The following is a 25,259-nucleotide window of genomic DNA, read 5'->3' as shown; positions in this document are numbered from 1 at the left end:
GCTCTGGCCACTGAGAGATCACAGACTGCAGAGCACGAGGGACCAAAGAGGTGGGGACTGAGAGGAACAGGAAGTGAGAATCATGTTAAAACGAGCTGAACCCTCTTACGGATGCATACACACAAACAAGCTGGCATCATGCATATGACTACCACTCAGCTACTCTTCCTCTCCATCATATTCCACTCTGTACTGCCAGGTAGGACTCGTTTCTCACTGTGTACTGAATACTGGAGCATTGTAGCAGTGAGACTGTCTGCGCCATAAACTTGAATTAATGAATTATACTGAAGTCAGGAGTTTACATATATAGAATATGATTATGATGTAATTAAAATATTTTTTGTAATCTGAGTTCAATTGCTTCTCTTTTTACTTGCGCTAAGCAAATTTACTTTCTTAAACATTAATTTATGATGAATAAAAATCACAGTTTAAAAAATAATTCATGAAACCACAAGAAACTATGTTTGTACGTCTGCAATTGATGGTCTTTTCTTTTTTTGTTTCCTTAAAAAACTTTTTCATTGACTGTTACACTGCATACTCTTTTCTTTCTTATTTTCAAAGCCATTGATACCAATTCATACTGAAAATCCTTTTCATAAATCTCAACTGATGAAATTGTAATGTTTGTGCATTGTGTAGTTGTACAGGGGAATATATTATATTAGACAATACATTGCAATCATTTGGCAGACACTTTTACAGCACAGTGAACAGCAGTTGAGAGCATCATTGTTACTCTCAGGAAAACCAGAATGTAGTCTCGCTAAAATGGCCCATTCATAATCACTAAAAGCTATGCGAACCCAAAAAATAACAACCTGTATTTTAATAATTAATATATTTTTGTAACTGTCTAAAAACAATAAAATTATGATTCACTCCCCACATCAGTATGCATGATATTCTAAGTAAAGTCAAGCCTTCACATACTTTGAGTTTGAGTTCTGAGTTTAAACTGAATGTGAAGTTGCAATGGTATTTTTCTGTAGGTGTGAATACTCTCACAGAAATAGCTTCAACCGCACAGTAAAATGTGCTGTGTTCTTTACTGTGGTGAGCAGAGAGGATTAAAAAGAGGAAATAATGCTGTTCTGCAGCCTCTAATGGTAAAATGATTAAACTCAGAACAGAAGGAGAACACATATGTTTGTGAGAACTTTTGCACACATTATTTTCTGAGGCTTCCCCTTAGAAATCATTGCATTTAAAAGTCTCAGAATGTAAAGACACTGCCATCCAGAGAGTATGTTCTAAAATGTATGGGCCTTTTTTCATGGAAGCAAGAATTAGTTTGCACAGGCTACTATATTTTATTAACCTGTAATTTAAATTTAGGCTTAATTTATGATGTCGTTCTGTGTATAGATGCTGCTGCTACTTATCTATGTGTTGTAGATGCAGTGTACCATGATGCTCTCCATTTCATAACTGCCAGGTCACTCACACACAGTTGCATCTTATACTCCAAAGGGGCCCTGACCTCCTTAGCTGCACCTATGCCTCAATTTTGCCCGATTTTCGAAAATCATTCAAAAACTCGTATCTTACCATTGCTCAACTTGTAATACTGTGATTTACAGGCTCTTTCTTAGAATTTTAAATGTGTTGTAAATTAATTTTTAAAGTTGGCATCTCCTCCCCCACCAAAATTTGGAATGTCCAATTCACAAACTATGTACAAGCATGCTCATATACGTCCCAAATGCTGGTGTAATTACCAGAACGGATGATGCTAACTTACTACTTAGCTTGCACTGCTTTAGCCAGCGTGCTAATAATGAGTAATAATGTCCTACGCTAATAAGCACACAGTTATGCATGCTTAGTCTTGCATCCAATAAAACAGTCAATATGTTCAAATGACACCAGTACCAAAATAAGACAGACGCCATCGATGCATATCCACCGTTCAGGTAATGACACCACCTCGGGAGAGTGAAGACACTCGTCTCGGGTTGTTCTCTGAAACACACGGTCCCAGCCAGCTGCTTCTTTTCACACCTCAACCACAAGCTGCACAAGCATTCCAGAGCAGGGGTGGAGGAGACCCATTTATACGCATGCGCAGAGAGCCAGCCACAGGCCCCTGGACAGACAATAGGGGTCGCACAAGTAAAAAACAGTACTATCCCCGCCCAGTTTAATCCCTCCCATATATCCCTTTGCCCGTATAGCCAACTGTGTGCCGCCCCTGCAGGGCTGTTGGCCACTGTCAGCACAAGAGCGGGTCGGATTTGAACCGAGACCGTGGTGCTTACGGCGCTTTTACTTGTGAGCCACCCAGCAGCCAGCAAAACATACTTTTAAATTCCCCATCTGCAAACACCCATTTCCCCCAGAGTGATGTACATCTCCACTTCTGTATGCTGCTCTGGATAAGACTGTCTAAGTGATTGTAATTGAATGTAATTCAACAGTTGAAAAGCTGTGTTTATTAGACTTGGTGGTAATGGAACACATCCTTAAAGAAATTGAATCTTGACACTTGTCTCTTTGAATGAATGCAAAAGCAGGGTAACTGCAATACAAGTCCTGAGTGTAAATGCATTTAATCACACTGTAATCACACTGTTTGCTGGTACCATTGTTCCACATTTTCTTGTACCACGTTACTCTTATGTTTCTTCTGTGTCTCTAAAGGTATTGAGTGTGTGACTGCTGTTCTGTCTTATAAAAGAGATTTCAATGTTATGAGGCTACGTATAAGTAAAGGAAAAATAAAAAATGTCAGAATATTACTATCAAGGATGTGTAGGAGACCATTACCAAATGTGCTTATGTTTTAGTTTTTCATTTGTGTAATGCATTATCATTTTTAAAAATCTACGATTTAACGGAATGTTCAAGAAACATTTGAAAATGAATGAATGAATTGAATTACAAGATTATTGTAACAATTTGTTCTATATGTTGGCGTGTTAGTCCAAATTTTACTAAGACCCAATGTGTTGGTTACACTTATTGTCATGGTGTGTTTGAGTGAATAAGTGCGTTGGTGATGTTTGTACTCAGTAATAAGGGCACACCACTCACAGAGGGCTAAACACCACATTTCACCAAGACTGCTTTATGTGGACCAGATAAGGATGGGATGTACTTTATTCAGACAGGGGAGAAAGCAGAGAGAGTAACAGATACAGAGGGGATCTCAAATCAGAAGTCAACTGCCTTATAGACTGAGTTTTACTCCATTGTGATAGTAAAATGAACCCAAACTGATGAAGTGTGTGATTCTCTGCAGGTCCTGACGCTGTGTCCACAGTGAGTACTGTAGCTGTACAGACAGGAAGATCTGTCACCATCCCATGTCACTATGATAAGAAATATGAAAAGCATGTGAAATACTGGTGTTGGGGGTCAGGTTGGAACACGTGTCGTACTCTAGTACGCACTGACTTTCCAAAAGTCGAAGGTGAAACATCAATCACTGATGACCCCACCCATCATGTCTTCACTGTTACCATAAAATCTCTGACGGAGCGGGACACCGGATATTACTGGTGTGGTGTAGAGATCAATGGGGGTGGAGATGATGGCAAATATCTGTACCTGTCTGTCACTGCAGGTAAGATGGCCTCAGCACGCACTGCTTCCCAACCTCTTAATAACAGCATCTTCACTTGATGATTTTAATTCATATGCTGCTCAGAACGTTCTACTCTAGAGTGCTGCTCTGGGGGTAAATGGGTTAACCTAGCGGTTATCCCAGCAACACTGAATTTTTCCAAAACACATAAAAGTGCTGGCATGTTTGTTTGTGACTCTACAGAATGAATGAGAGTGGGGTGGCAACTTTAATGGTACTTTCATTGCAATCTACTGCCAACATGAATCCATGAGAATATGGAAATTATTTTCTTTGGACTTTGAGTGGCTTCAAAGTGAAGTTTATTTTTATTTTGGGGAAAACCTAACAGATACAATGCTTTATATTTTTGTCTTTATTCTATCGTTTTTATTCAGATCCTGGACTCTGGGTTGACCAGCAGGAGGTGACCAGTGTGGAAGGGGGCCATGTCAGTGTGCAGTGTCACTATAATGAACCAAGCAGCATGAAGAAGTGGTGCAGGGCTGAGGGCTCCTGTGTGGAAGTGAATTCTAATAAATCTGAAAGAGCAGAGATCAAAGATGACCGCTCTGAAAAGGTATTCATTGTGACGATGAGGGAGCTGAACAGGGAGGACACAGGCTGGTATTGGTGTGCTGCTGGGGAACTACAGATCCCTGTTCACATCACTGTCTCTCAGAAAACTACTACTACCACAGTCACCACAAGTAAGGAACTTAAATTAAACAAACCTGTATACCAATGCATTTAATCATAGAATATTAAATGGTCTTTTCTCTCACTTCCTGTCAGTGAGGGTTGAAAAGCAGATGGGTATAAATGGTGTTTTCTCTTCTGACACTTCATAGCAACCCAATGTGTAACATCAAGAGCACTATGCACATCTCTTCCAGTTAGCACAGCAACCACATCAGCTACAGCCACCAAGCCTTCAACCTCAAAGATGTTGGCAGTCACAATACCTCGGTCATCTCTTCCACCCACAACCACTTACAACAATAGGTAAGGTATTTATAAAGAAAAAGCCCTCTAAATATTTTTAAAAAAAAGTTAAATCAACAACAAAACGAATAATAATATTAATAATAATAATAATAATAACAATAATAACAATAATAAAAGTAACATAGTTTAAAAATTTTAATAGGATGTTGGTCCCCCATTATTCTTTAATAAAATGACTGCTTTTCCTGACTAATGTGCCCCCAGAATTCATTGCTCTTTCAAAGTCAATGAGGCGTCCTCCCACAGCTACGCTAAGGCTGTGTAAATATGATCAATAGAGAGCACAGTGTCAGATACCGAAAGACGATTGGCTCAAAGAAACAGGAGTTATTATTTTGTTGTGGTGCAAGTCTGTGGTGCAAACAAAGCACACCGTGTGTTAACATGACCCCTGAATCTCATTTTGACATTTAAAATGCGGGTGAAAATAAAAAAGTAAAAGAAGATAAGTTTTGTATCTTTACAAATATATTTTTATGAAATAAAATGCTATGAAACCAGATATTCAGCTCAAATGCAGCATCATTTCAGATCAGAGCTTCTCATTTCTTTCAGCAGTAGTAGTACTGGAATCCCGTAATGTGGATATATGACCCTAAAGCATGCTGCTGAGTTTAAATTTCATGCACCCTGTTACTGCTGTTAAGCCCTTCAGACCTCATAATCGTCCTGATGACATCACTGTTGCTGGCAGCAACTGTTGCTACTGTTACCTGGAAGCAGTGGAAGAAATACAGTGAGTTAAAAAAAATAAAAATAATGGGTAAACTTTCAGACTGGGCTTTACACTTGCTGACTGATACCATCACAACTCTCTCTCGAACCCCAAGAGAACAACAAACTGACCAGCACAACAGAAGGGTATTCTAATGTGTTCTACTCTTCTATTTTTACTGTCCAGAACACAGAATCCAGCAGTGTTCCAGATGAGTTTTGTGTTCTCCCCATAGCTTTTCCTCTTTCAGTGAGTGAGGCCAGTCTATGTACATCCCCTCTGATTTGTCTGTGAACAACTTTCCCACTTCCTGTAAGCAGGCAGGTTGTTCACCACGAGACTGCAGCTGCACTGGAGCTCATTCAGTGCTTTTGCTGCCTGCAGGGAACACACTGATGTGCAACCAAATGCTTGGAAATGAGTTCCAATGTGCGACACTACTGAGGAGATAATACAGAAACATTATCTGTGGTGCGCTCACTGAATGACACTCAAACCAGTCTCTTCTGCGTAGTGCACCGACGAGCTTGGAACGGACTCTGGGGCCGCTACGACACACCGGGGTTGCTTTGGTGTTCCTAATATGCTCCGCCGTCGCCTTTTGGAAGATTTGGCGATACCGCAGTAAGTCGTGTGATCCTTCTATTATTAATCCAGTTTTCGCTAAATTGGCACATGGAGTTTTACTGCTAGCATCAATCAGCACTTTGTTGAGGCACCTTTGGCAAATCTTCTATGAAACACCTTCGAGCCAAATGAGAATTTTTTTTACCCTAAAGGATGTTTGTGTACTTAAAGATACACGTGGGCTTACACGACTGGAAGAAACCATTAGCAATAACAATAACAAAAACAACGAGAATACAATGAAATGCATAACTGGTTTAATGTTTTGGGGTCGAGAGGAGATAACTGTTAATGTGAAAAGCGAATGTTCGTTTATTGAACGATTATTCTACCGCGTGTTTGATGCGATAGGAGCGCGGCACTCGAGAAAGAATAGAGGACGTGGGACTTTATGCAAATAACAAAGGAGAGCCCTGCAATCTACTGTACGACCATTGATGTGGGACGTAATGTTTTTTTTTTTTTGATCAATCAAAGTACTTGATTTCCCTGTCCATATAAATTGTGTACCGAAATTGTGCTTTCCCTTTTTTATTAGATGTAGATCCGCTCTGATGCCATCATCGCCAGAATCGTTCTAGCCTCAGCTTTAACACCCCAATATCTGCACCTATTACCACGTTGCCACAGTTTTTATCCTATTTCAATTATATATGATGATGTTTATTAATAATGGTAATAGTGCACATATGATTTAAAATTAACGCTCTTTGACTATGTGCACATCAACTGTGTTATTTTTAACTATGTACTGTAACAAGCTACACATATTTACAGAAGGTAAATGTTGTCTGCATTATGATATATAATTCCCAATGAGTTACTTACAATGAAGCCTGTTAAAAATTGGTTACAAAAGCAAATAATAATAACGTATTCCTGAATCCCAACAAATGTCCCAACTGAACTGTACAAGAAGAGTTAATTGGTTTATATACACAAGGGAAGTGGCCTGGATGCTCTGCAACGTGAGGAACCTGAGGATTCCCATCAAATGCAGCCATTTAGCCCATTTCAAATGTTTGACTCTGCTTCCCTCTGCTGGATCAAAAAAGATACTTTCAATTTCGCTACGTAATAATGTACTGATGCACTCTGCTGGACAAACTAAAAATGTTCATATCTTTGCTAGATGATTAAATTAATGTGGTACAGCTGACTGACACAAAAAAAAGTATAATTCTAAGTTGTTCATGTCTTCATGTATGTGAGAACTCTGGATTCTGCATTCAAAAGCCAACAAACTGGGGAGCTCAATATTTACGACATGCTCAGAGGTCCTGTATTGTATCATATTCAATCGGTAAACGATTTCTTGGCTGAAAGCTGACTTTTATCCCTGTTTTATATGTATTATAAAGTTAGAAATATAATACATATACATGATAATAAACAAAACAACTAATAGTGAATAGATAATTCATAAAATGCAGGAAATGATAATGATAGATATTCTGCTCTGGCCACTGAGAGATCACAGACTGCAGAGCATGAGGGACCAAAGAGGTGGGGACTGAGAGGAACAGGAAGTGAGAATCATGTTAAAACGAGCTGAACCCTCTTACGGATGCATACACACAAACAAGCTGGCATCATGCATATGGCTACCACTCAGCTACTCTTCCTCTCCATCATATTCCTCTCTGTACTGCCAGGTAGGACTAGTTTCTCACTGTGTACTGAATACTGGAGCATTGTAACAGCGATACTGTCTGCGCCATAAACTTGAATTAATGAATTATACTGAAGTCTGGAGTTTACATATATAGAATATGATTATGATGTAATTAAGATATTTTTTGCAATCTGAGTTCAATTGCTTCTCTTTTTACTTGCGCTAAGGAAATTTACTTTCTTAAACATTAATTTATGATGAATAAAAATCACAGTTTAAAAAATAATTCATGAAACCACAAGAAACTATGTTTGTACGTCTGCAATTGATGGTCTTTTCTTTTTTTGTTTCCTTAAAAAACTTTTTCATTGACTGTTACACTGCATACTCTTTTCTTTCTTATTTTCAAAGCCATTGAAACCAATTCATAGAGAAAGTCCATTTCATAAATCTCAACTGATGAAATTGTCATGTTTGTTCATTGTGTAGTTGTTCAAGGGAATACATTATATTACACTTTACATTGCAATCATTTGGCAGAAACCTTTCCAGCAGTGAACAGCAGTTGTGAGCATCATTGTTACTCTCAGGAAAACCAGAATGTAGTCTCGCTATAAAGGCCCATTTATAATCACTAAAAGCAATGTAAACCCAAAACATAACAACCTGTATTTTAAAAGTTAATATATTTTTGTAACTGTCTAAAAACAATAAAATCATGATTCATCCCCCATATCAGTATGCGTGATATTCTAAGTAAAGCCAACCCTTCACATACAGCTCTGAGCATTAACTGAAAGCGTAGTTGCTATGGTATTTGGTACTGTAAGTGTGAATACTCTCACAGAAATAACTTCAACCCCACAGTAAAATATGCTGTGTTTTTTGCTGTGGTGAGCTAGAGGATTAATCACAGGAAATAACGCTGTTCTGCAGACTCTAATGGTAAAATGTGTGGCACCGTACTGGGCGTGATGGTGCAGGCAGGGCGACACAGAAATACATAGACCAGAGGTTTGGGGAAAAATAGCCCAACAGGGCCTTTTATTTAACCAAAATGATATACACAAACAAAACCAAACTCAACAACTAAAGTCGGAATTAAATTAAAGTAAAGTAACCAAAATTAAGGGTAGTGACGGCCGGGAGACAGCTGAGGGGATCCCTCTTTAAACCAGGAAGAGGGATGTGATCCTGCATCTCCACCAGACTCTGAAAGACAAGGAAAAAGTTTTAAACATGTATTGACAGCCCTTCTGCAGCCCAAAAACCCTCTCCTCAAGGGAGACAAAGGCCTCCTTTTATGCTCCCAGCCCATTTCCCTGGAGTGGCGGCAGCTGTGTTGCCTCATTGATTGCAGGTGTGTTGAGTGCACAGGAGGGAGTTGGGGAATTTCCAGGTTGCCGCTCTCCAGGGTCCTGTGGCTGGGCTTCATAGCGTGGTGCTGTCCCGGGTCCTGACCAGCTGGCCTGGTGGCAGGTTTAAGCTGATGCCTATACGGCTGGGAGGGGCACTGCGGGGGCATGCCCCGATCCACGCCACAAATGATAAAACTAAGAGTGGAAAGAAAGCATATCTGTTTCTGAGCTATTTTGCACACATTATTTTCTGGGGTCTTCCCTTGGAAATCATTGCATTATAAGTCTCAACTTGTAAAGGTACTTCCATTCAGAGAGTATGTTTGAACTCAAAAGCAGGGTAACTGCAATGCAGGTCCTGAGTGTAAATGTTTTTAATCTCACTGTTTATCTGGTAGCATTGTTCCATATTTATCTTGTACTCTTGTGTGTGTTTTTTTGTGTCTCTAAAGGTATTGAGTGTGTGATTGCTGTTCTGTCTTATAAAAGATATTTCAATGTTATGAGGCTATGTATAAGTGAAGGAAAAATAAAAAATAACAGAATATTACTGTCAAGGATGTGTAGGAGACCATTACTGACATAAACCTATTTATTCAGATTCTGGGCATTGGTGAATTCAAGATGAATAGTTTCAGACTGGGTAAACGTACTTATGTTTTAGTTTTTCATTTGTATGATGGATTATAATTTTTAAAAATCCACGATTTAATAGAATATTCTAGAATAATTAAATGAGCTTCAGGGAATTAATTGAGCTACAAGATCATCGTAACAATTTGTACTATATGTTGGTGTGTTAGACCAAATTTTAGTTAGATGCAATGTGTTGGTTACACTTATTTTCATGGTGTGTTTTAGTGACACTCACAGAGGGCAAAACACCACATTTCTCCAAGACTGCTTTATGTGGACCAGATACGCATGGGATGTACTTAATTTAGGCAGGGGAGAAAGCAGAGAGAGTAACAGATACAGAGGGGATCTCAAATCAGAAGTCAGCTGCCTTATAGACTGAGTTTTACTCCATTGTGATGGTAAAATGAACCCAAACTGATGAAGTGCGTGTTTCTCTCTGCAGGTGCTGGTGCTGTGTCCACAGTGAATACTGTAGCTGTACAGAGAGGAAGATCTGTCACCATCCCATGTCACTATGAAAAGAAATATGAAAAGCATGTGAAGTACTGGTGTTGGGGGTCAGATTGGAACATATGTCATATTGTACTACGCACTGACTCTCCAACAGTCAGAGGTGACACATCAATCACTGATGACCCCACCCAGCATGTCTTCACTATTACCATAAAAAAGCTGACGGAGCGGCACACTGGATTTTACTGGTGTGCTATAGAGATCAATGATGGTGGAGATGAGGGCACACGTCTGTTCCTGTTTGTCACTGCAGGTAAGATGGCTTCAACACACACTGCACTCAGAAAGACCTGCTTCCAAACCTCTTAATAACAGCATCTTCACTTGATGATTTTCAATCATATGCTGCTCAGAACGTTCTACTGTAGAATGCTTCACTGGGGGTAAATGGGTTAACCTAGTGGTTATCCTAGCAACACTGAATTTTTCCAAACCATATAAAAGTGCTGGCATGTTTGTTTGTGACTCTACACAAAGAATGAGAGTGGGGTGGCAACTTTAATGGTACTTTCTTTGCAATCTACTTGTCATGGTCCTGTGTTTCTGTCTGCGTTTTCCCTGTTGGGCCGCCAGATGGCGGCACTTCTGTTTTGTGTCCTGCTCCCCCTGTGTTAATTGTATGATTGTTTCCAATTGTCCAATCATTGTTTTCAATTGTCTTGTTTTCCCTTCCCTCTCTGTGGCCTGATTGTTCATGGTGCCCTCCTGTGTCTCGTCAGTGTGTTCTATTTAAGTTTCCCCCTCCCTTGACTCAGGTGCTGGATCCTTGTGGTTATGTCTGATTGTTCGTTTGTAAGCCATGTGTTCTTGCCTATGCCCTGGTGTTCTGATGTTTTTGGATTTTGCATTTTCTTGTTCCTGCGTTTGAAGTTTTCCTTTTGTTTAAGGTCGCCCTGCGAGGCTTTCTGTTCCCTTTTGTTCCCCCTTTCAAGTAAAGTCTTTTGTTCTTCCATTTTGGAGTTTGCGTTTTTTCCTCTGCACTTGGGTCCGAACCCCCCACGCAATCCTAACACTACTGGCAGCATGAATACGTTTATTTTTATTTTGGGGGAAACCTAACAGATACAATGCTTTATATTTTAGTCTTTATTCTATGGTTTTTATTCAGAAGCTCCTGGACTCTGGGTTGACCAGCAGGAGGTGACCGGTGTGGAAGGGGGCCATGTCAGTGTGCAGTGTCACTATAATGAACCGAGCAGCATGAAGAGGTTGTGCAGGGCTGAGGACTCCTGTGTGGAAGTGAATTCTGCTAAATCTGGAAGAGCACAGATCAAAGATGACCGTTCTAAAAAGGTATTCATTGTGACAATGAGGGAGCTGAACAGAGAGGACGCTGGCTGGTATTGGTGTGCAACTGGAGAACTACAGATCCCTGTTCACATCACTGTCACTCAGAAAACTACTACTACCACAGTCACCACAAGTAAGGAACTTAAATTAAACAAACCTGTATAACAATGCATTTAATCATAGAATATTAAATGGTCTTTTCTGTCACTTCCTGTCTGTGAGGGCATGTTGTGAATTTTTTTGAAAAACAGACGGGTATTAATGGGGTTTTCTCTTCTGACACTTCATAGCAACCCAATCTTCAACATCAAGACCACTATGCACATCTCTTCCGGTTAGCACAGCTACCACATCAGCAACAGCCAAGGAGCCATCAACCTCAAAGCAGTTAACAGTCACAATAGCTCGGTCATCTATTCCATCCACAACCACTTACAACAATAGGTAAGATATGTATGAAGGAAAAGCCTACTAAATATTCAACTTCGTATCTTTTTAAAAATAAATAAATAATAATGTATATTATTTATAATTAATATAATGAATATGTTTAATTATAATTAATAATCATAAATATAACAACAATAATAATATTAAAAGTAACATAGTTGATAAATGCACCATTTTTTAATAAAATGACTGCTTTTTCTGACCAATGTGCCCCAGAATTCATTCCTTTTTCAAAGTCAATGAGGCGTCCTCCTGCAGCTACGCTAAGGCTGTGTAAATATGATCAATAAAAAGCACAGTGTCAGATACCGAAAGACGATTGTCTCAAAGAAACTGGAGTTATTATTTTGTTCTGGTGCAAGTCTGTGGTGCAAAAAATGCACAGTGTGCTTTAACATGACCCCTGAATCTCATGTTGGCCTTTAAAATGGGGGTGAAAAAAAAAAGGTAAAAGAAGATAAGTTTTGTATCTTTACAAATATATTTTTATGAAACAAAATGTTATGAAACCAGGAATTCAGCTCAAATGCAGCATGATTTCAGAGCAGAGCTTCTCATTTCTCTCAGCAGTAGTAGTACTGGAATCCCGTAATGTGGATATATGACCCTAAAGCATGCCGCTGAGTTTAAATATCAGGCACCCTGTTGCTATTGTTCAGTCTTTCAGACCTCATAATCGTTCTGATGATATCAGGGATACTGTTGCTGGCGGCAGCTGTTGCTATGGTTACCTGGAAGCTGTGGAAGAAACACAGTGAGTATCCGTATGAAGCATGATGGGTGTTGAAGTATCATTTGGATGCTGTGTATATGATCAGCACACTATTAGTGAATACACTGAGTCACAAGAATTCCACAGGCAGTAGGGGTTCTCATAGGGGGGGGCTCACAGCTCTGTCCTGATCGCGCTCTCTTATCCCACCTCATCGTGTGTCTCCTCACAGAGAGCGTCCAGCCGAACGCAAGAGCAAGAGAGGACAGGAGAAACGAGGTGACAGTACTTTGGTTATTACACTCTTCTCTCTGCCGAGAAAGCTGAAGGTCAATGTCAGACACAAATCAATCAGAATATGAGCTGAGCCACAGAATGGAAAAGGACAAATGGTGACTGTGGAGTGGTAGTCCTGTGGAAAAAATTACTGCCTACAACAAAGTGTGAAGGTTCTTTATTTACGTGAAAGAAGTTCATATACAGAAAAGCTGCACTTACCAAATTCAATTAAATTCAGAACAATCTTGGATTGGATACTTCGAGCCACACAAAGTTTCTGGTTGAACATGTAGAACTGGGAATCTGCAAACAAGAAGCCAAGCCTAAAGACACTAGCTCTATTTACACAGAACGACTACTATGATTTATTTCATAGTAAAATGTAGATATTGCTTTTTCTTAACTCTGTAGCTTGATGTCCTTTCTCTTGGAAATGAGCTCACTTGCTTGTACCTGGTCCACCTGTTGAATGGCCCTACTGTACCGTTTAAAAGGCAGAGGTCTGTACAGATAGACCAGCCATTATGATGAGTTCCACGTTGTGTCTCTCCTCTGGCAGACTGTAGACTCTGAGGATGAAGTGACCTACAGCACAGTGTTCACCAAGACACGGTCATCATCACACAGAATGAGTCCACCTCAGCCACAGGTTGGGTAGCGGTTGGATTTCTCACACATTTACAAAGTGTCTTTGCAGAGAATCACTCACAAAATTCAGTCTCATTTCTTCCTTCCTACAGATGTTTAGAGATCCTGTCTTTTTCAGATTTTGTTTTCTTGGATAAAATTATAGGTATAGCTGTGTAACAAGTTCCTAACCCTAACCCTAGATACTGTTCTTCCCTCTGGATAAAAGCATTGGCTAAATGATTGTAATGTGATGTAAACTCTGGTCAGTAACAGAAACTTGTTCCCTCTTACTGTCCCAGTCATCTGAGAGGTCTGCAGATGAGGTCATGTACTGCTCAGTCATCCTGAAAAATCCACAGGTAAGACTGTTCATCATATTTCAGTGTCAGGCAGCAGATATCAGTAGGTAACCTGGCACACAATGGGAAAGGTGAACATGTATGTATGATCACTAGTATTTTAACCTTGATTTACATCTTCAAATGCCCACACCGAAAACACAGAGTGCCAATTACAGTGTGCTTAGCTGGAGTTTAAATCTCCACAGAACTGCGTTACCACTGGAACAGCTATTTAAGTATGAGAAACAAGAATGAGCTGTTCAGGTTTCATGCAGTTATATGGTCTAAGGCTTTCAAACTGAGGTTTAGTCTGACCCACAGAATATTGAAAGGGAAATGTTTGTATACCTCTCAGTAAAGTTCATTGTTAGTGACTAAAATACTGTGCATGCATGTCCTCTTCTGTACAGGCCACACACTCCCCTAACCAGTCTCCAGCAGGAACAGCCGATGATGTGATTTACAGCTCAGTAGCCCAGCAGAAAAAATAGGTATATTTAGATGGATTTGCAATTTTTTCATCAGTTGAGCAGATCATTCTTTTTGCTTCCAACACATTAGAAGTAAGAGTCCGTAACTACTGTTGTAACTAGGAGCAGAAACTGCTGTCATATGGCATCTTTACTACCTCTACGTTCCCCTGATATTTCTCTTTCTCTCTCATTTCAGTGATTACAGACACATGGTGGCTGTCATAAAGGGTTCACACTCTGCTGTTTGAGTAGCGCTAAGAATAATCACAACTGTTTGACCGTCTTTTCCTCTGTGAGGTTTCGGTTCCTGAATGTCAGATCTTCAGTGAAGCAGGAACTTCTTGCATGGCAAACTCTATCTGCAAATTCTACTCATATTCCACTGATGGTTTAATTTCACACAGACCGGGACATTCAGTAATTATGACCACACAGGTTTCACCTGCCAATATTTAATGCATTTAAACAGTGTAGGCTGATATTAAAGAAGTTGTAAGCCATGCAGCACAGTATAGAAATAGTAGATCTGAATGACTGAATGCCTTTGGGTGTTCATTTGGGGCATTTATTCTTCATGCCATTCTTAGCTATTTCTGATGTAATGTGACCGGAGAATAAATCACCCTTTAACAGACAAGTAAAGTGTCAGATTACGAGTAATTAGCAGCTTGTTGTTGGATTAAAGCTAATTCTGGGCGTAATACTCTTCAGTTTTGCTCTTTGCCCAAGAAATATCAACCCCTTTAATCATATAAGATACTTATCTTAAGGCTCTGTGACTCATGGGAGTTGCATTTAATTATCTTTATAAACTTTCCTTCATTCCTTTCACTGGTTGTAGGACCTTTATTCGTTGTGCTAAAGGGTTTTCATATTTTAACCCAAATTGTATTGATATGTATGCGTGAATGTTCCCCGTCAGCTCAATAGGGGGCAGCAAGGAGTCTGAAGACAGAAATTGGGATGGCAGGTATGCCATCACGCCACGTTACGCCTTGGCGGGGGCATGCCCCATACCTATACAGCACCGAGAGTTTGGCATTCTGTTTACATCACTGAACTGTATAAGAAGAGTTCATTGGTTTATATGCACAAGGGAAGAGTCCCGGATGCTCTGCAACGTGAGGAGCCTGAGGATTCCCATCAAATGCAGCCATTTAGCCCATTTCAAATGTTTGACTCTGCTGCTCTCTGCTGGATCAAAAAGGATACTTTCAATTTCCCTACGTAATAATGTACTAATGCCCTCTGCTGGACAAACTAAAAATGTTCATATCTTTGCTAGATGATTAAATGAATGTGGTACAGCTGACTGGCACAAAAAAAAGTATAATTCTAAGTTGTTCATGTCTTCATGTATGTGAGAACTCTGGATTCTGCATTCAAAAGCCAACAAACTGGGGAGCTCAATATTTACGACATGCTCAGAGGTCCTGTATTGTATCATATTCAATCGGTAAACGATTTCTTGGCTGAAAGCTGACTTTTATCCCTGTTTATGTATTATAAAGTTAGAAATATAATACATATATATGATAATAAACAAAACAACTAATAGTGAATAGATAATTCATAATGATGCAGGAAATGATAATGATAGATATCCTGCTCTGGCCACTGAGAGATCACAGACTGCAGAGCATGAGGGTCCAAAGAGGTGGGGACTGAGAGGAACAGGAAGTGAGAATCATGTTAAAACGAGCTGAACCCTCTTACGGATGCATACACACACACACAAACAAGCTGGCATCATGCATATGGCTACCACTCAGCTACTCTTCATCTCCATCATCTTCCTCTCTGTACGACCAGGTAGGACTTGATTTCTCTCTGTGTACTGAATACTGGAGCATTGTGGCAGTGAGACTGTCTGCGCCATAAACTTGAATTAATGAATTATACCGAAGTCTGGAGTTTATGATGTAATTAAAATATTTTTTGCAATCTGAGTTCAATTGCTTCTCTTTTTACTTGCGCTAAGCAAATTTACTTTCTTAAATATTAATTTACGATGAATAAAAATCACAGTTTAAAAAATAATTCATGAAGCCACCAGAAACTGTGTTTGTACGTCTGCAATTGATGGTCGTTTCTTTTTTGTTTCCTTAAACTTTTTCATTGACTGTTACACTGAATAATCATTTCTTTCTTATTTTCAAAGCCATTGAAACCAATTCATACTGAAAATCCTTTTCATAAATCTCAACTGATGAAATTGTAATGTTTGTGCATTGTGTAGTTGTACAGGGGAATATATTATATTAGACAATACATTGCAATCATTTGGCAGACACCTTTCCAGCACAGTGAACAGCAGTTGAGAGCATCATTGTTACTCTCAGGAAAACCAGAATGTAGTCTCGCAAAAAAGGCCCATTCATAATCACCAAAAGCAATGTAAACCCAAAAAATAACCTTTATTTTAATAGTTAATATATTTTTGTAAATGTCTAAAAACAACAAAAGTATGATTAATTCCTCACATCAGTATGCGTGATATTCTAAGTAAAGTCAAGCCTTCACATACTTTGCATGATTAAAATAGCTCTGAGTTTAAACTGGATGTGAAGTTGCTATGGTATTGTTCAGTAAGGGTGAATACTCTCACAGAAATAGCTTCAACCCAACAGGAAAGTATGCTGTGTTCTTTATTGTGGTGAGCAGAGAGGTTTAGCCACAGGAAATAATGCTGTTCTGCTGCCTCTAATAATAAAATGATTAAACTCAGAACAGAAGGAGAATACATATGTTTGTGAGAACTTTTGCACACATTATTTTCTGAAGCTTCCCCTTAGAAATCATTGCATTTAAAAGTCTCAGCATGTAAAGACACTGACATCCAGAGAGTATGTTCTAAAATGTATGAGCCTTTTTTTCACGGAAGCAAGAATTAGTTTGCACAGGCTACTATATTTTATTAACCTGTAATTTAAATTTAGGCTTAATTTATGATGCTGTTCTGTGTATACATGCTGCTGTTACTTATCTATGTGTTGTAGATGCAGTGTACCATGGTGCTCTCCATTTCATAACTGCCAGGTCACTCACACACAGTTGCATCTTATATACCAAAGGGGGCCTGACCTCCTTAGCTGCACCTAGGCCTCAATTTTGCCCGATTTTCGAAAATCATTCAAAAACTCCTATCTTACCATTGCTCGACTTGTAATACTGTGATTTCCAGACTCTTTCTTAGAATTTTAAATGAGTTGTAAATTAATTTTTAAAGTTGGCATCTCCTGCCCCACCAAAATTTAGAATGTCCAATTCACAAACTATGTACAAGCATGCTCATGTACGTCCCAAATGCTGGTGTAATTACCAGAACGGATGATGCTAACTTACTACTTAACTTGCACTGCTTTAGCCAGCGTGCTAATAATGACTAATAATGTCCTACGCTAATAAGCACACAGTTATGCATGCTTAGTCTTGCATCCAATAAAACAGTCAATATGTTCAAATTACACCAGTACCGAAATAAGACAGACGCCATCGATGCATATCCACCGTTCAGGTAATGATACCACCTCGGGAGAGTGAAGACACTCGTCTCGGGTTGTTCTCTGAAACACACGGTCCCAGCCAGCTGCTTCTTTTCACACCTCAACCACAAGCTGCACACGCATTCCAGAGCAGGGGTGGAGGAGACCCATTTATATCCCTTTGTACATATAACCGGCTGTGTGCCGCCCCTGCAGGGCTGTTGGCCACTGTCAGCACAAGAGCGGGTCGGATTTGAACCGAGACCGTGGTGCTTACGCCGCTTTTACTTGTGAGCCACCCAGCTGCCAGCAAAATATACTTTTAAATTCCCCATCCGCAAACACCCATTTCCCCCAGAGTGATGTACATCTCCACTTCTGTATGCTGCTCTGGATAAGACTAAGTGATTGTAATTGAATGTAATTCTACAGTTGAAAAGCTGCTTTTATTAGACTTGGTGGTAATGGAACACATCCTTGAATACACTAAATCTTGACACTTGTCTCTGAATGAATGCAAAAGCAGGGTAACTGCAATACGGGTCCTGAGTGTAAATGCATTTAATCACACTGTTTGCTGGTACCATTGTTCCACGCTTTTCTTGTACCATGTTACTCTTATGTTTCTTCTGTGTCTCTAAAGGTATTGAGTGTGTGACTGCTGTTCTGTCTTATATAAGAGATTTCAATGTTATGAGGCTACGTATAAGTAAAGGAATAATATATAATGTCAGAATATTACTATAAAGGATGTGTAGGGGACCATTACCAAATGTACTTATGTTTTAGTTTTTCATTTGTGTAATGCATCATCATTTTTAAAAATCTACAATTTAACAGAATGTTCAAGAAACATTTGAAAATTAACGAATGAATTGAATTACAAGATTATTGTAACAATTTGTTCTATATGTTGGCGTGTTAGTCCAAAATTTTACTAAGACCCAATGTGTTGGTTACACTTATTGTCATGGTGTGTTTGAGTGAATAAATGTGTTGGTGATGTTTATACTCAGTAATAAGGGCACACCACTCACAGAGGGCTAAACACCACATTTCACCAAGACTGCTTTATGTGGACCAGATAAGGATGGGATGTACTTTATTCAGACAGGGGAGAAAGCAGAGAGAGTAACAGATACAGAGGGGATCTCAAATCAGAAGTCAGCTGCCTTATGGACTGAGTTATATTCCATTGTGATGGTAAGATGAACCCAAACTGATGAAGTGTGTGTTTCTCTCTGCAGGTGCTGACGCTGTGTCCACAGTGAGTAAAGTAGCAGTGCAGAGAGGAAGATCTGTCACCATCCCACGTTACTATGATAGAAAATATAAAAATTATGTGAAATACTGCTGTAAACAGACACCTTGGGATATGTGTCGTACAGTAGTGCGCACTGACTCTCCGAAAGTCAAAGGTGAAACATCAATCACTGATGACCACACCCATCATGTGTTCACTGTTACCATGACAAAGCTGAAGACAGAGGACTCTGGATATTACCGGTGTGGTGTAAAGATCAATGGGGGTGGAGATGAGGGCACACGTCTGTACCTGGATGTCACTGCAGGTAAGATGGCTACAGCACACACTGCACTCAGAAAGACCTGCTTCCCAACCTCTTAATAACAGCATCTGCACTTCTCCTCATGATTTCCTCATGGTACTTTCTACTGTAGAGTGCTGCACTGGGGGTAAATGAGTGAACCTTGCGGTTATCCTAGCAACACTGAGTTTTACCAAAACATATACAAGTGCAGTCATGTGTATTTGAAAATATCATTGTTACTCTGTAAAACTATTTAGGCTCTACATAAGGAATGAGAGTGTGGTGACATTTCTTGAATTTTTTTACAACCCACTCCCAGGCTAAATCCATGAGACTATGGAAATGATTTGCTTTGGTAATCAAGTGCCTTGTGCAGTTTGTTCTGATTTTTAACAGATACAATGCTTTATATTTTTGTCTTTATTCCATGGGTTTTTATTCAGAAGCTCCTGGACTCTGGGTTGACCAGCAGGAGGTGACCGGTGTGGAAGGGGGCCATGTCAGTGTGCAGTGTCACACTAATTATCCAAGCAGCATGAAGAAGTGGTGCAGGGCTGAGGGCTCCTGTGTGGAAGTGAAATCTGCTAAATCTGGAAGAGCAGAGTTCAAATATAGCCGTTCTAAAAAGGCATTCATTGTGACAATGAGGGAGCTGAACAGAGAGGACGCTGGCTGGTATTGGTGTGCTACTGGAGAACTACAGATCCCTGTTCACATCATTGTCACTCAGAAAACTACAACTACCACAGTCACCTCAAGTAAGGAACTCAAATTAAACAAACCTGTAAGACCTGGATTTTATCATAGAATTTTAAATGGTCTTTGCTGTCACTTCCTGTCAGTGAGGGTTAAAAAACAGATGGGTGTGAATGTCATGGTGTTTTCTCCGCTTACTCTTCATAGCAGCCAAATGTGCAACATCAAGACCACCATGCACATCTCTTCCAGTTAGCACAGCAACCACATCAGCTACAGCTGAAGAGCCTTCAACCTCAAAGCAGTTAGCAGTCACAATACCTCGGTCATCTATTCCACCCACTACCACTTACAATAAAAGGTAAGATATGTATGAAGGAAAAGCCCGCTAAATATTCAGCTTAGTATCTTTTAAAAAAAGAAGTTAATAATAATAAAAGTAACATAGTTTATAAATGCTTAAAAGGATGTTGGACCACCATTATTTTTAATAAAATGACTGCTTTTCCTGACAAATGTGCCCCAGAATTCATTCCTTTTTCAAAGTCAATGAGGCATCCTCCTGCAGCTACGCTAAGGCTGTGTAAATATCATCAATAGAGAGCACAGTGTCAGATACCGAAAGACGATTGGCTCAAAGAAACAGGAGTTATTATTTTGTTATGGTGTCTGTGGTGCAAAACGCACACTGTGTGTTAACGTGACCACTGAATCTCATTTTGACATTTAAAATGCGGGTGTAAATAAAAAAGTAAAAGAAGATAAGTTTTGTATCTTTACAAATATATTTTTATGAAATAAAATGTTATGAAACCAGATATTCAGCTCAAATTCAGCATCATTTCAGAGCAGAGCTTCTCATTTCCTTCAGCAGCAGTAGTACTGGAATCCCGTAATGTGGATATATGACCCTGAAGCATGCCGCTGAGTTTAAATTTCATGCACCCTGTTACTGCTGTTAAGCCCTTCAGACCTCATAATCGTCCTGATGACATCAGGGATACTGTTGCTGGCGGCAGCTGTTGTTATGGTTACCTGGAAGCTGTGGAAGAAACACAGTGAGTATCCATATGAAGCATGTTGGGTTTTGAAGTATCATTTGGATGCTGTGTATATGATCAGCACACTATTAGTGAATACACTGAATACACTGAGTCACAAGAATTCCACAGGCAGTAGGGGCTCTCATAGGGGGGGGAGGATCTCACAGCTCTCTTATCACGCTCTCTTATCCCAGCTCATCGTGTGTCTCCTTACAGAGAGCGTCAAGGCGAACGCGAGAGCAAGAGAGGACAGGAGAAACGAGGTGACAGTACGTCGGTTTTTACACTCTTCTCTCTGCCAAGAAAGCTGAAGGTCAATGTCAGACACAAATCAATCAGAATATGAGCTGAGCCACAGAATGGAAAAGGACAAATGGTGACTGTGGGGGTGTGGTCCTGTGGAAAAAATTACTGCCTACAACAAAGTGTGATGGTTCTTTATTCACGTGAAAGAAGTTCATATACAGAAAAGCTGCACTTACCAAATTCAATTAAATTCAGAACAATCTTGGATTGGATACTTCGAGCCACACAAAGTTTCTGGTTGAACATGTAGAACTGGGAATCTGCAAACATGAAGCCAAGCCTAAAGACACTAGCTCTATTTACACAGAACGACTACTATTATTTATTTCATAGTAAAATGTAGATATTGCTTTTTCTTAACTCTGTAGCTTGATGTCCTTTCTCTTGGAAATGAGCTCACTTGCTTGTACCTGGTCCACCTGTTGAATGGCCCTACTGTGCTGTTTAAAAGGCAGAGGTCTGTACAGATAGACCAGCCATTATGATGAGTTTCTCGTTGTGTCTCTCTCCTAGCAGACTGTAGACTCTGAGGATGAAGTGACCTACAGCACAGTGTTCACCAAGACACGGTCATCATCACACAGAATGAGTCCACCTCAGCCACAGGTTGGGTAGCGGTTGGATTTCTCACACATTTACAAAGTGCCTTTGCAGAGAATCATTCACAATATTCAGTCTCATTTCTTCCTTCCTACAGATGTTTAGAGATCCTTTCTTTTTCAGATTTTGTTTTCTTGGATAAAATTATAGGTAGAGCTGTGTAACAAGTTCCTAATCTTAACCTAGCTACTGTTCTTCCCTCTGGATAAAAGCATTGGCTAAATGATTGTAATGTGATGCAAACTCTGGTCAGTAACAGAAACTTGTTCCCTCTTACTGTCCCAGTCATCTGAGAGCTCTGCAGATGAGGTCATGTACAGCTCAGTCATCCTGCAACATCCACAGGTGAGACTGTTCATCATATTTCAGTGTCAGATGCACAGGCAGCAGATATCAGTAGGTAAACTGGCACACAATGGGAAAGGTGAACATGTAGGTATGATCACTAGTCTTTTAACCTTGATTTACATCTTCAAATGTCCACACTGAAAACACAGGGTGTCAATTACAGTGTGCTTAGCTGGAGTTTAAATCTCCACAGAACTGCATTACCACTGGAACAGCTATTTAAGTATAAGAATCAAGAATGAGCTGTTCAGGTTTCATGCAGTTATGTTGTCTAGGGGTTTCAAACTGAGGTTTAGTCTGACCCACAGAATATTGAAAGGGAGATGTTTGTATACCTCTCAGTAAAGTTCATTTTTAGTGACTAAAATACTGTGTATGCATGTCCTCTTCTGTACAGGCCACACACTCCCCTAACCAGTCTCCAGCAGGAACAGCCGATGATGTGATTTACAGCTCAGTAGCCCAGCAGAAAAAATAGGTATATGTAGGTGGATTTGCACTTTTTTCATCAGTTGAGCAGATCATTCTTTTTGCTTCCAACACATAAAAAGTAAGAGTCCGTAACTACTGTTGTAACTAGGAGCAGAAACTGCTGTCATATGGCATCTTTACTACCTCTACGTTCCCCTGATATTTCTCTCTTTCTCTCTCATTTCAGTGATTACAGACACATGGTGGCTGTCGTAAAGGGTTCACACTCTGCTGTTTGAGTAGCGCTAAGAATAATCACAACTGTTTGACCGTCTGTCACTCTGTGGGGTTTTGGTTCCTGAATGTCAGATCTTCAGTGAAGCAGGAACTTCTTGCATGGCAAACTATATCTGCAAATACTACTCATATTCCACTGATGGTTTAATTTCACACAAACCGGGACATTCAGTAATTATGACCACACAGGTTTCACCTGCCAATATTAAATACATATAAACAGCGCAGGCTGATATTAAAGAAGTTGTAAGCTTTGCAGCACAGTATAGAAATAGTAGATCTGACTGACTCAATGCCTTTGGGTGTTCATTTGGGGCATTTATTCTTCATGCCATTCTTAGCTATTTCTGATGTAATGTGACCGGAGAATAAATCACCCTTTAACAGACAAGTAAAGCGTCAGATTACGAGTAATTAGCAGCTTGTTCTTGGATTAAAGCAAATTCTGGGCGTAATACTCTGCAGTTTTGCTCTTTGCCCAAGAAATATCAACCCCTTAAATCATATAAGATACTTATCTCAAGGCTCTGTGACTCATGGAAGTTGCATTTAATTATCTTTATAAACTTTCCTTCATTCCTTTCACTGGTTGTAGGACCTTTATTCGTTGTGCTAAAGGGTTTTCATATTTTAACCCAAATTGTATTGATATGTATGCGTGAATGTTCCCCGTCAGCTCAATAGGGGGCAGCAAGGAGTCTGAAGACGGTCCCAACAGCAATTCTGTTTACATCACTGAACTGTATAAGAAGGGTTCATTGGTTTATATGCACAAGGGAAGAGTCCCGGATGCTATGCAACGTGAGGAACCTGAGGATTCCCATCAAATGCAGCCATTTAGCCCATTTCAAATGTTTGACTCTGCTTCCCTCTGCTGGATCAAAAAGGATACTTTCAATTTCGCTACGTAATAATGTACTGATGCCCTCTGCTGGACAAACTAAAAATGTTAATATCTTTGCTAGATGATTAAATTAATGTGGTACAGCTGACTGGCACAAAAAAAGTATAATTCTATGTTGTTCATGTCTTCATGTATGTGAGAACTCTGGATTCTGCATTCAAAAGCCAACAAACTGGGGAGCTCAATATTTACGACAGGCTCAGAGGTCCTGTATTGTATCATATTCAATCGGTAAACGATTTCTTGGCTGAAAGCTGACTTTTATCCCTGTTTTATATGTATTATAAAGTTAGAAATATAATACGTATACATGATAATAAACAAAACAACTAATAGTGAATAGATAATTCATAAAGATGCAGGAAATGATAATGATAGATATCCTGCTCTGGCCACTGAGAGATCACAGACTGCAGAGCATGAGGGACCAAAGAGGTGGGGACTGAGAGGAACAGGAAGTGAGAATCATGTTAAAACGAGCTGAACCCTCTTACGGATATACACACACACACACACAAACAAGCATCATGCATATGGCTACCACTCAGCTACTCTTCCTCTCCATCATCTTCCTCCCTGTACTGCCAGGTAGGACTCGTTTCTCACTGTGTACTGAATACTGGAGCATTGTAGCAGTGAGACTTTCTGCGCCATAAACTTGAATTAATGAATTATACTGAAGTCTGGAGTTTACATGAATAGAACATGACTATAATGTAATTAAAATATTTTTTACATTCTGGGTACATTTGCAACTCTTTTTACTTGCCCTGGGCAAGTTTACCTTTTTAAAACATTAATTTACAATGAATAAAAATCATAGTTCAAAAAATAATTCATGAAGCCACAAGAAACTATTTTTGCACGTCTGCAATTGATGGTCTTTTCTTTTTTTGTTTCCTTAAAAAACTTTTTCATTGACTGTTACACTGCATACTCTTTTCTTTCTTATTTTCAAAGCCATTGAAACCAATTCATACTGAAAATCCTTTTCATAAATCTCAACTGATGAAATTGTTATGTTTGTGCATTGTGTAGTTGTTCAAGGGAATACATTATATTACACTTTACATTGCAATCATTTGGCAGAAACCTTTCCAGCACAGTGAACAGCAGTTGTGAGCATCATTGTTACTCTCAGGAAAACCAGAATGTAGTCTCGCTATAAAGGCCCATTTATAATCACTAAAAGCAATGTAAACCCAAAACATAACAACCTGTATTTTAAAAGTTAATATATTTTTCTAACTGTCTAAAAGCAACAAAATTATGATTCATTCCCCACATCAGTATGCATGATATTCTAAGTAAAGTCAAGCCTTCACATACTTTGCATGATTAAAACTTAGTTTAAACTGGATGTGAAGTTGCAATGGTATTTTTCTGTAGGTGTGA

General features: G+C 39.5%; 1 protein-coding gene across 1 annotated transcript in view; it reads left to right on the top strand.

Annotated features, from left to right (window-relative positions):
- The window catches only part of LOC118225773, a 218,164-nt gene that overhangs the window by 136,289 nt on the left and 56,616 nt on the right, over positions 1-25,259 (top strand). Inside the window, exons 10-21 of the mRNA XM_035414675.1 lie at positions 5,812-5,921; positions 9,979-10,302; positions 11,158-11,472; positions 11,630-11,783; positions 12,449-12,543; positions 12,734-12,786; positions 13,340-13,429; positions 13,710-13,769; positions 14,162-14,236; positions 15,937-16,036; positions 18,957-19,280; positions 19,703-20,017. Coding sequence (XP_035270566.1) covers positions 5,812-5,921; positions 9,979-10,302; positions 11,158-11,472; positions 11,630-11,783; positions 12,449-12,543; positions 12,734-12,786; positions 13,340-13,429; positions 13,710-13,769; positions 14,162-14,236; positions 15,937-16,036; positions 18,957-19,280; positions 19,703-20,017 — 2,015 coding nt within the window. The remainder of the gene's footprint in view (positions 1-5,811; positions 5,922-9,978; positions 10,303-11,157; positions 11,473-11,629; positions 11,784-12,448; positions 12,544-12,733; positions 12,787-13,339; positions 13,430-13,709; positions 13,770-14,161; positions 14,237-15,936; positions 16,037-18,956; positions 19,281-19,702; positions 20,018-25,259) is intronic.

The sequence above is a fragment of the Anguilla anguilla genome, chromosome 4 (assembly GCF_013347855.1).
Source record: "Anguilla anguilla isolate fAngAng1 chromosome 4, fAngAng1.pri, whole genome shotgun sequence".
In the NCBI taxonomy this organism is placed as follows: Eukaryota; Metazoa; Chordata; class Actinopteri; order Anguilliformes; family Anguillidae; genus Anguilla; species Anguilla anguilla.
Note: the sequence above shows the minus strand (reverse complement) of the source record. Positions and strands in the feature narration are given on the sequence as shown.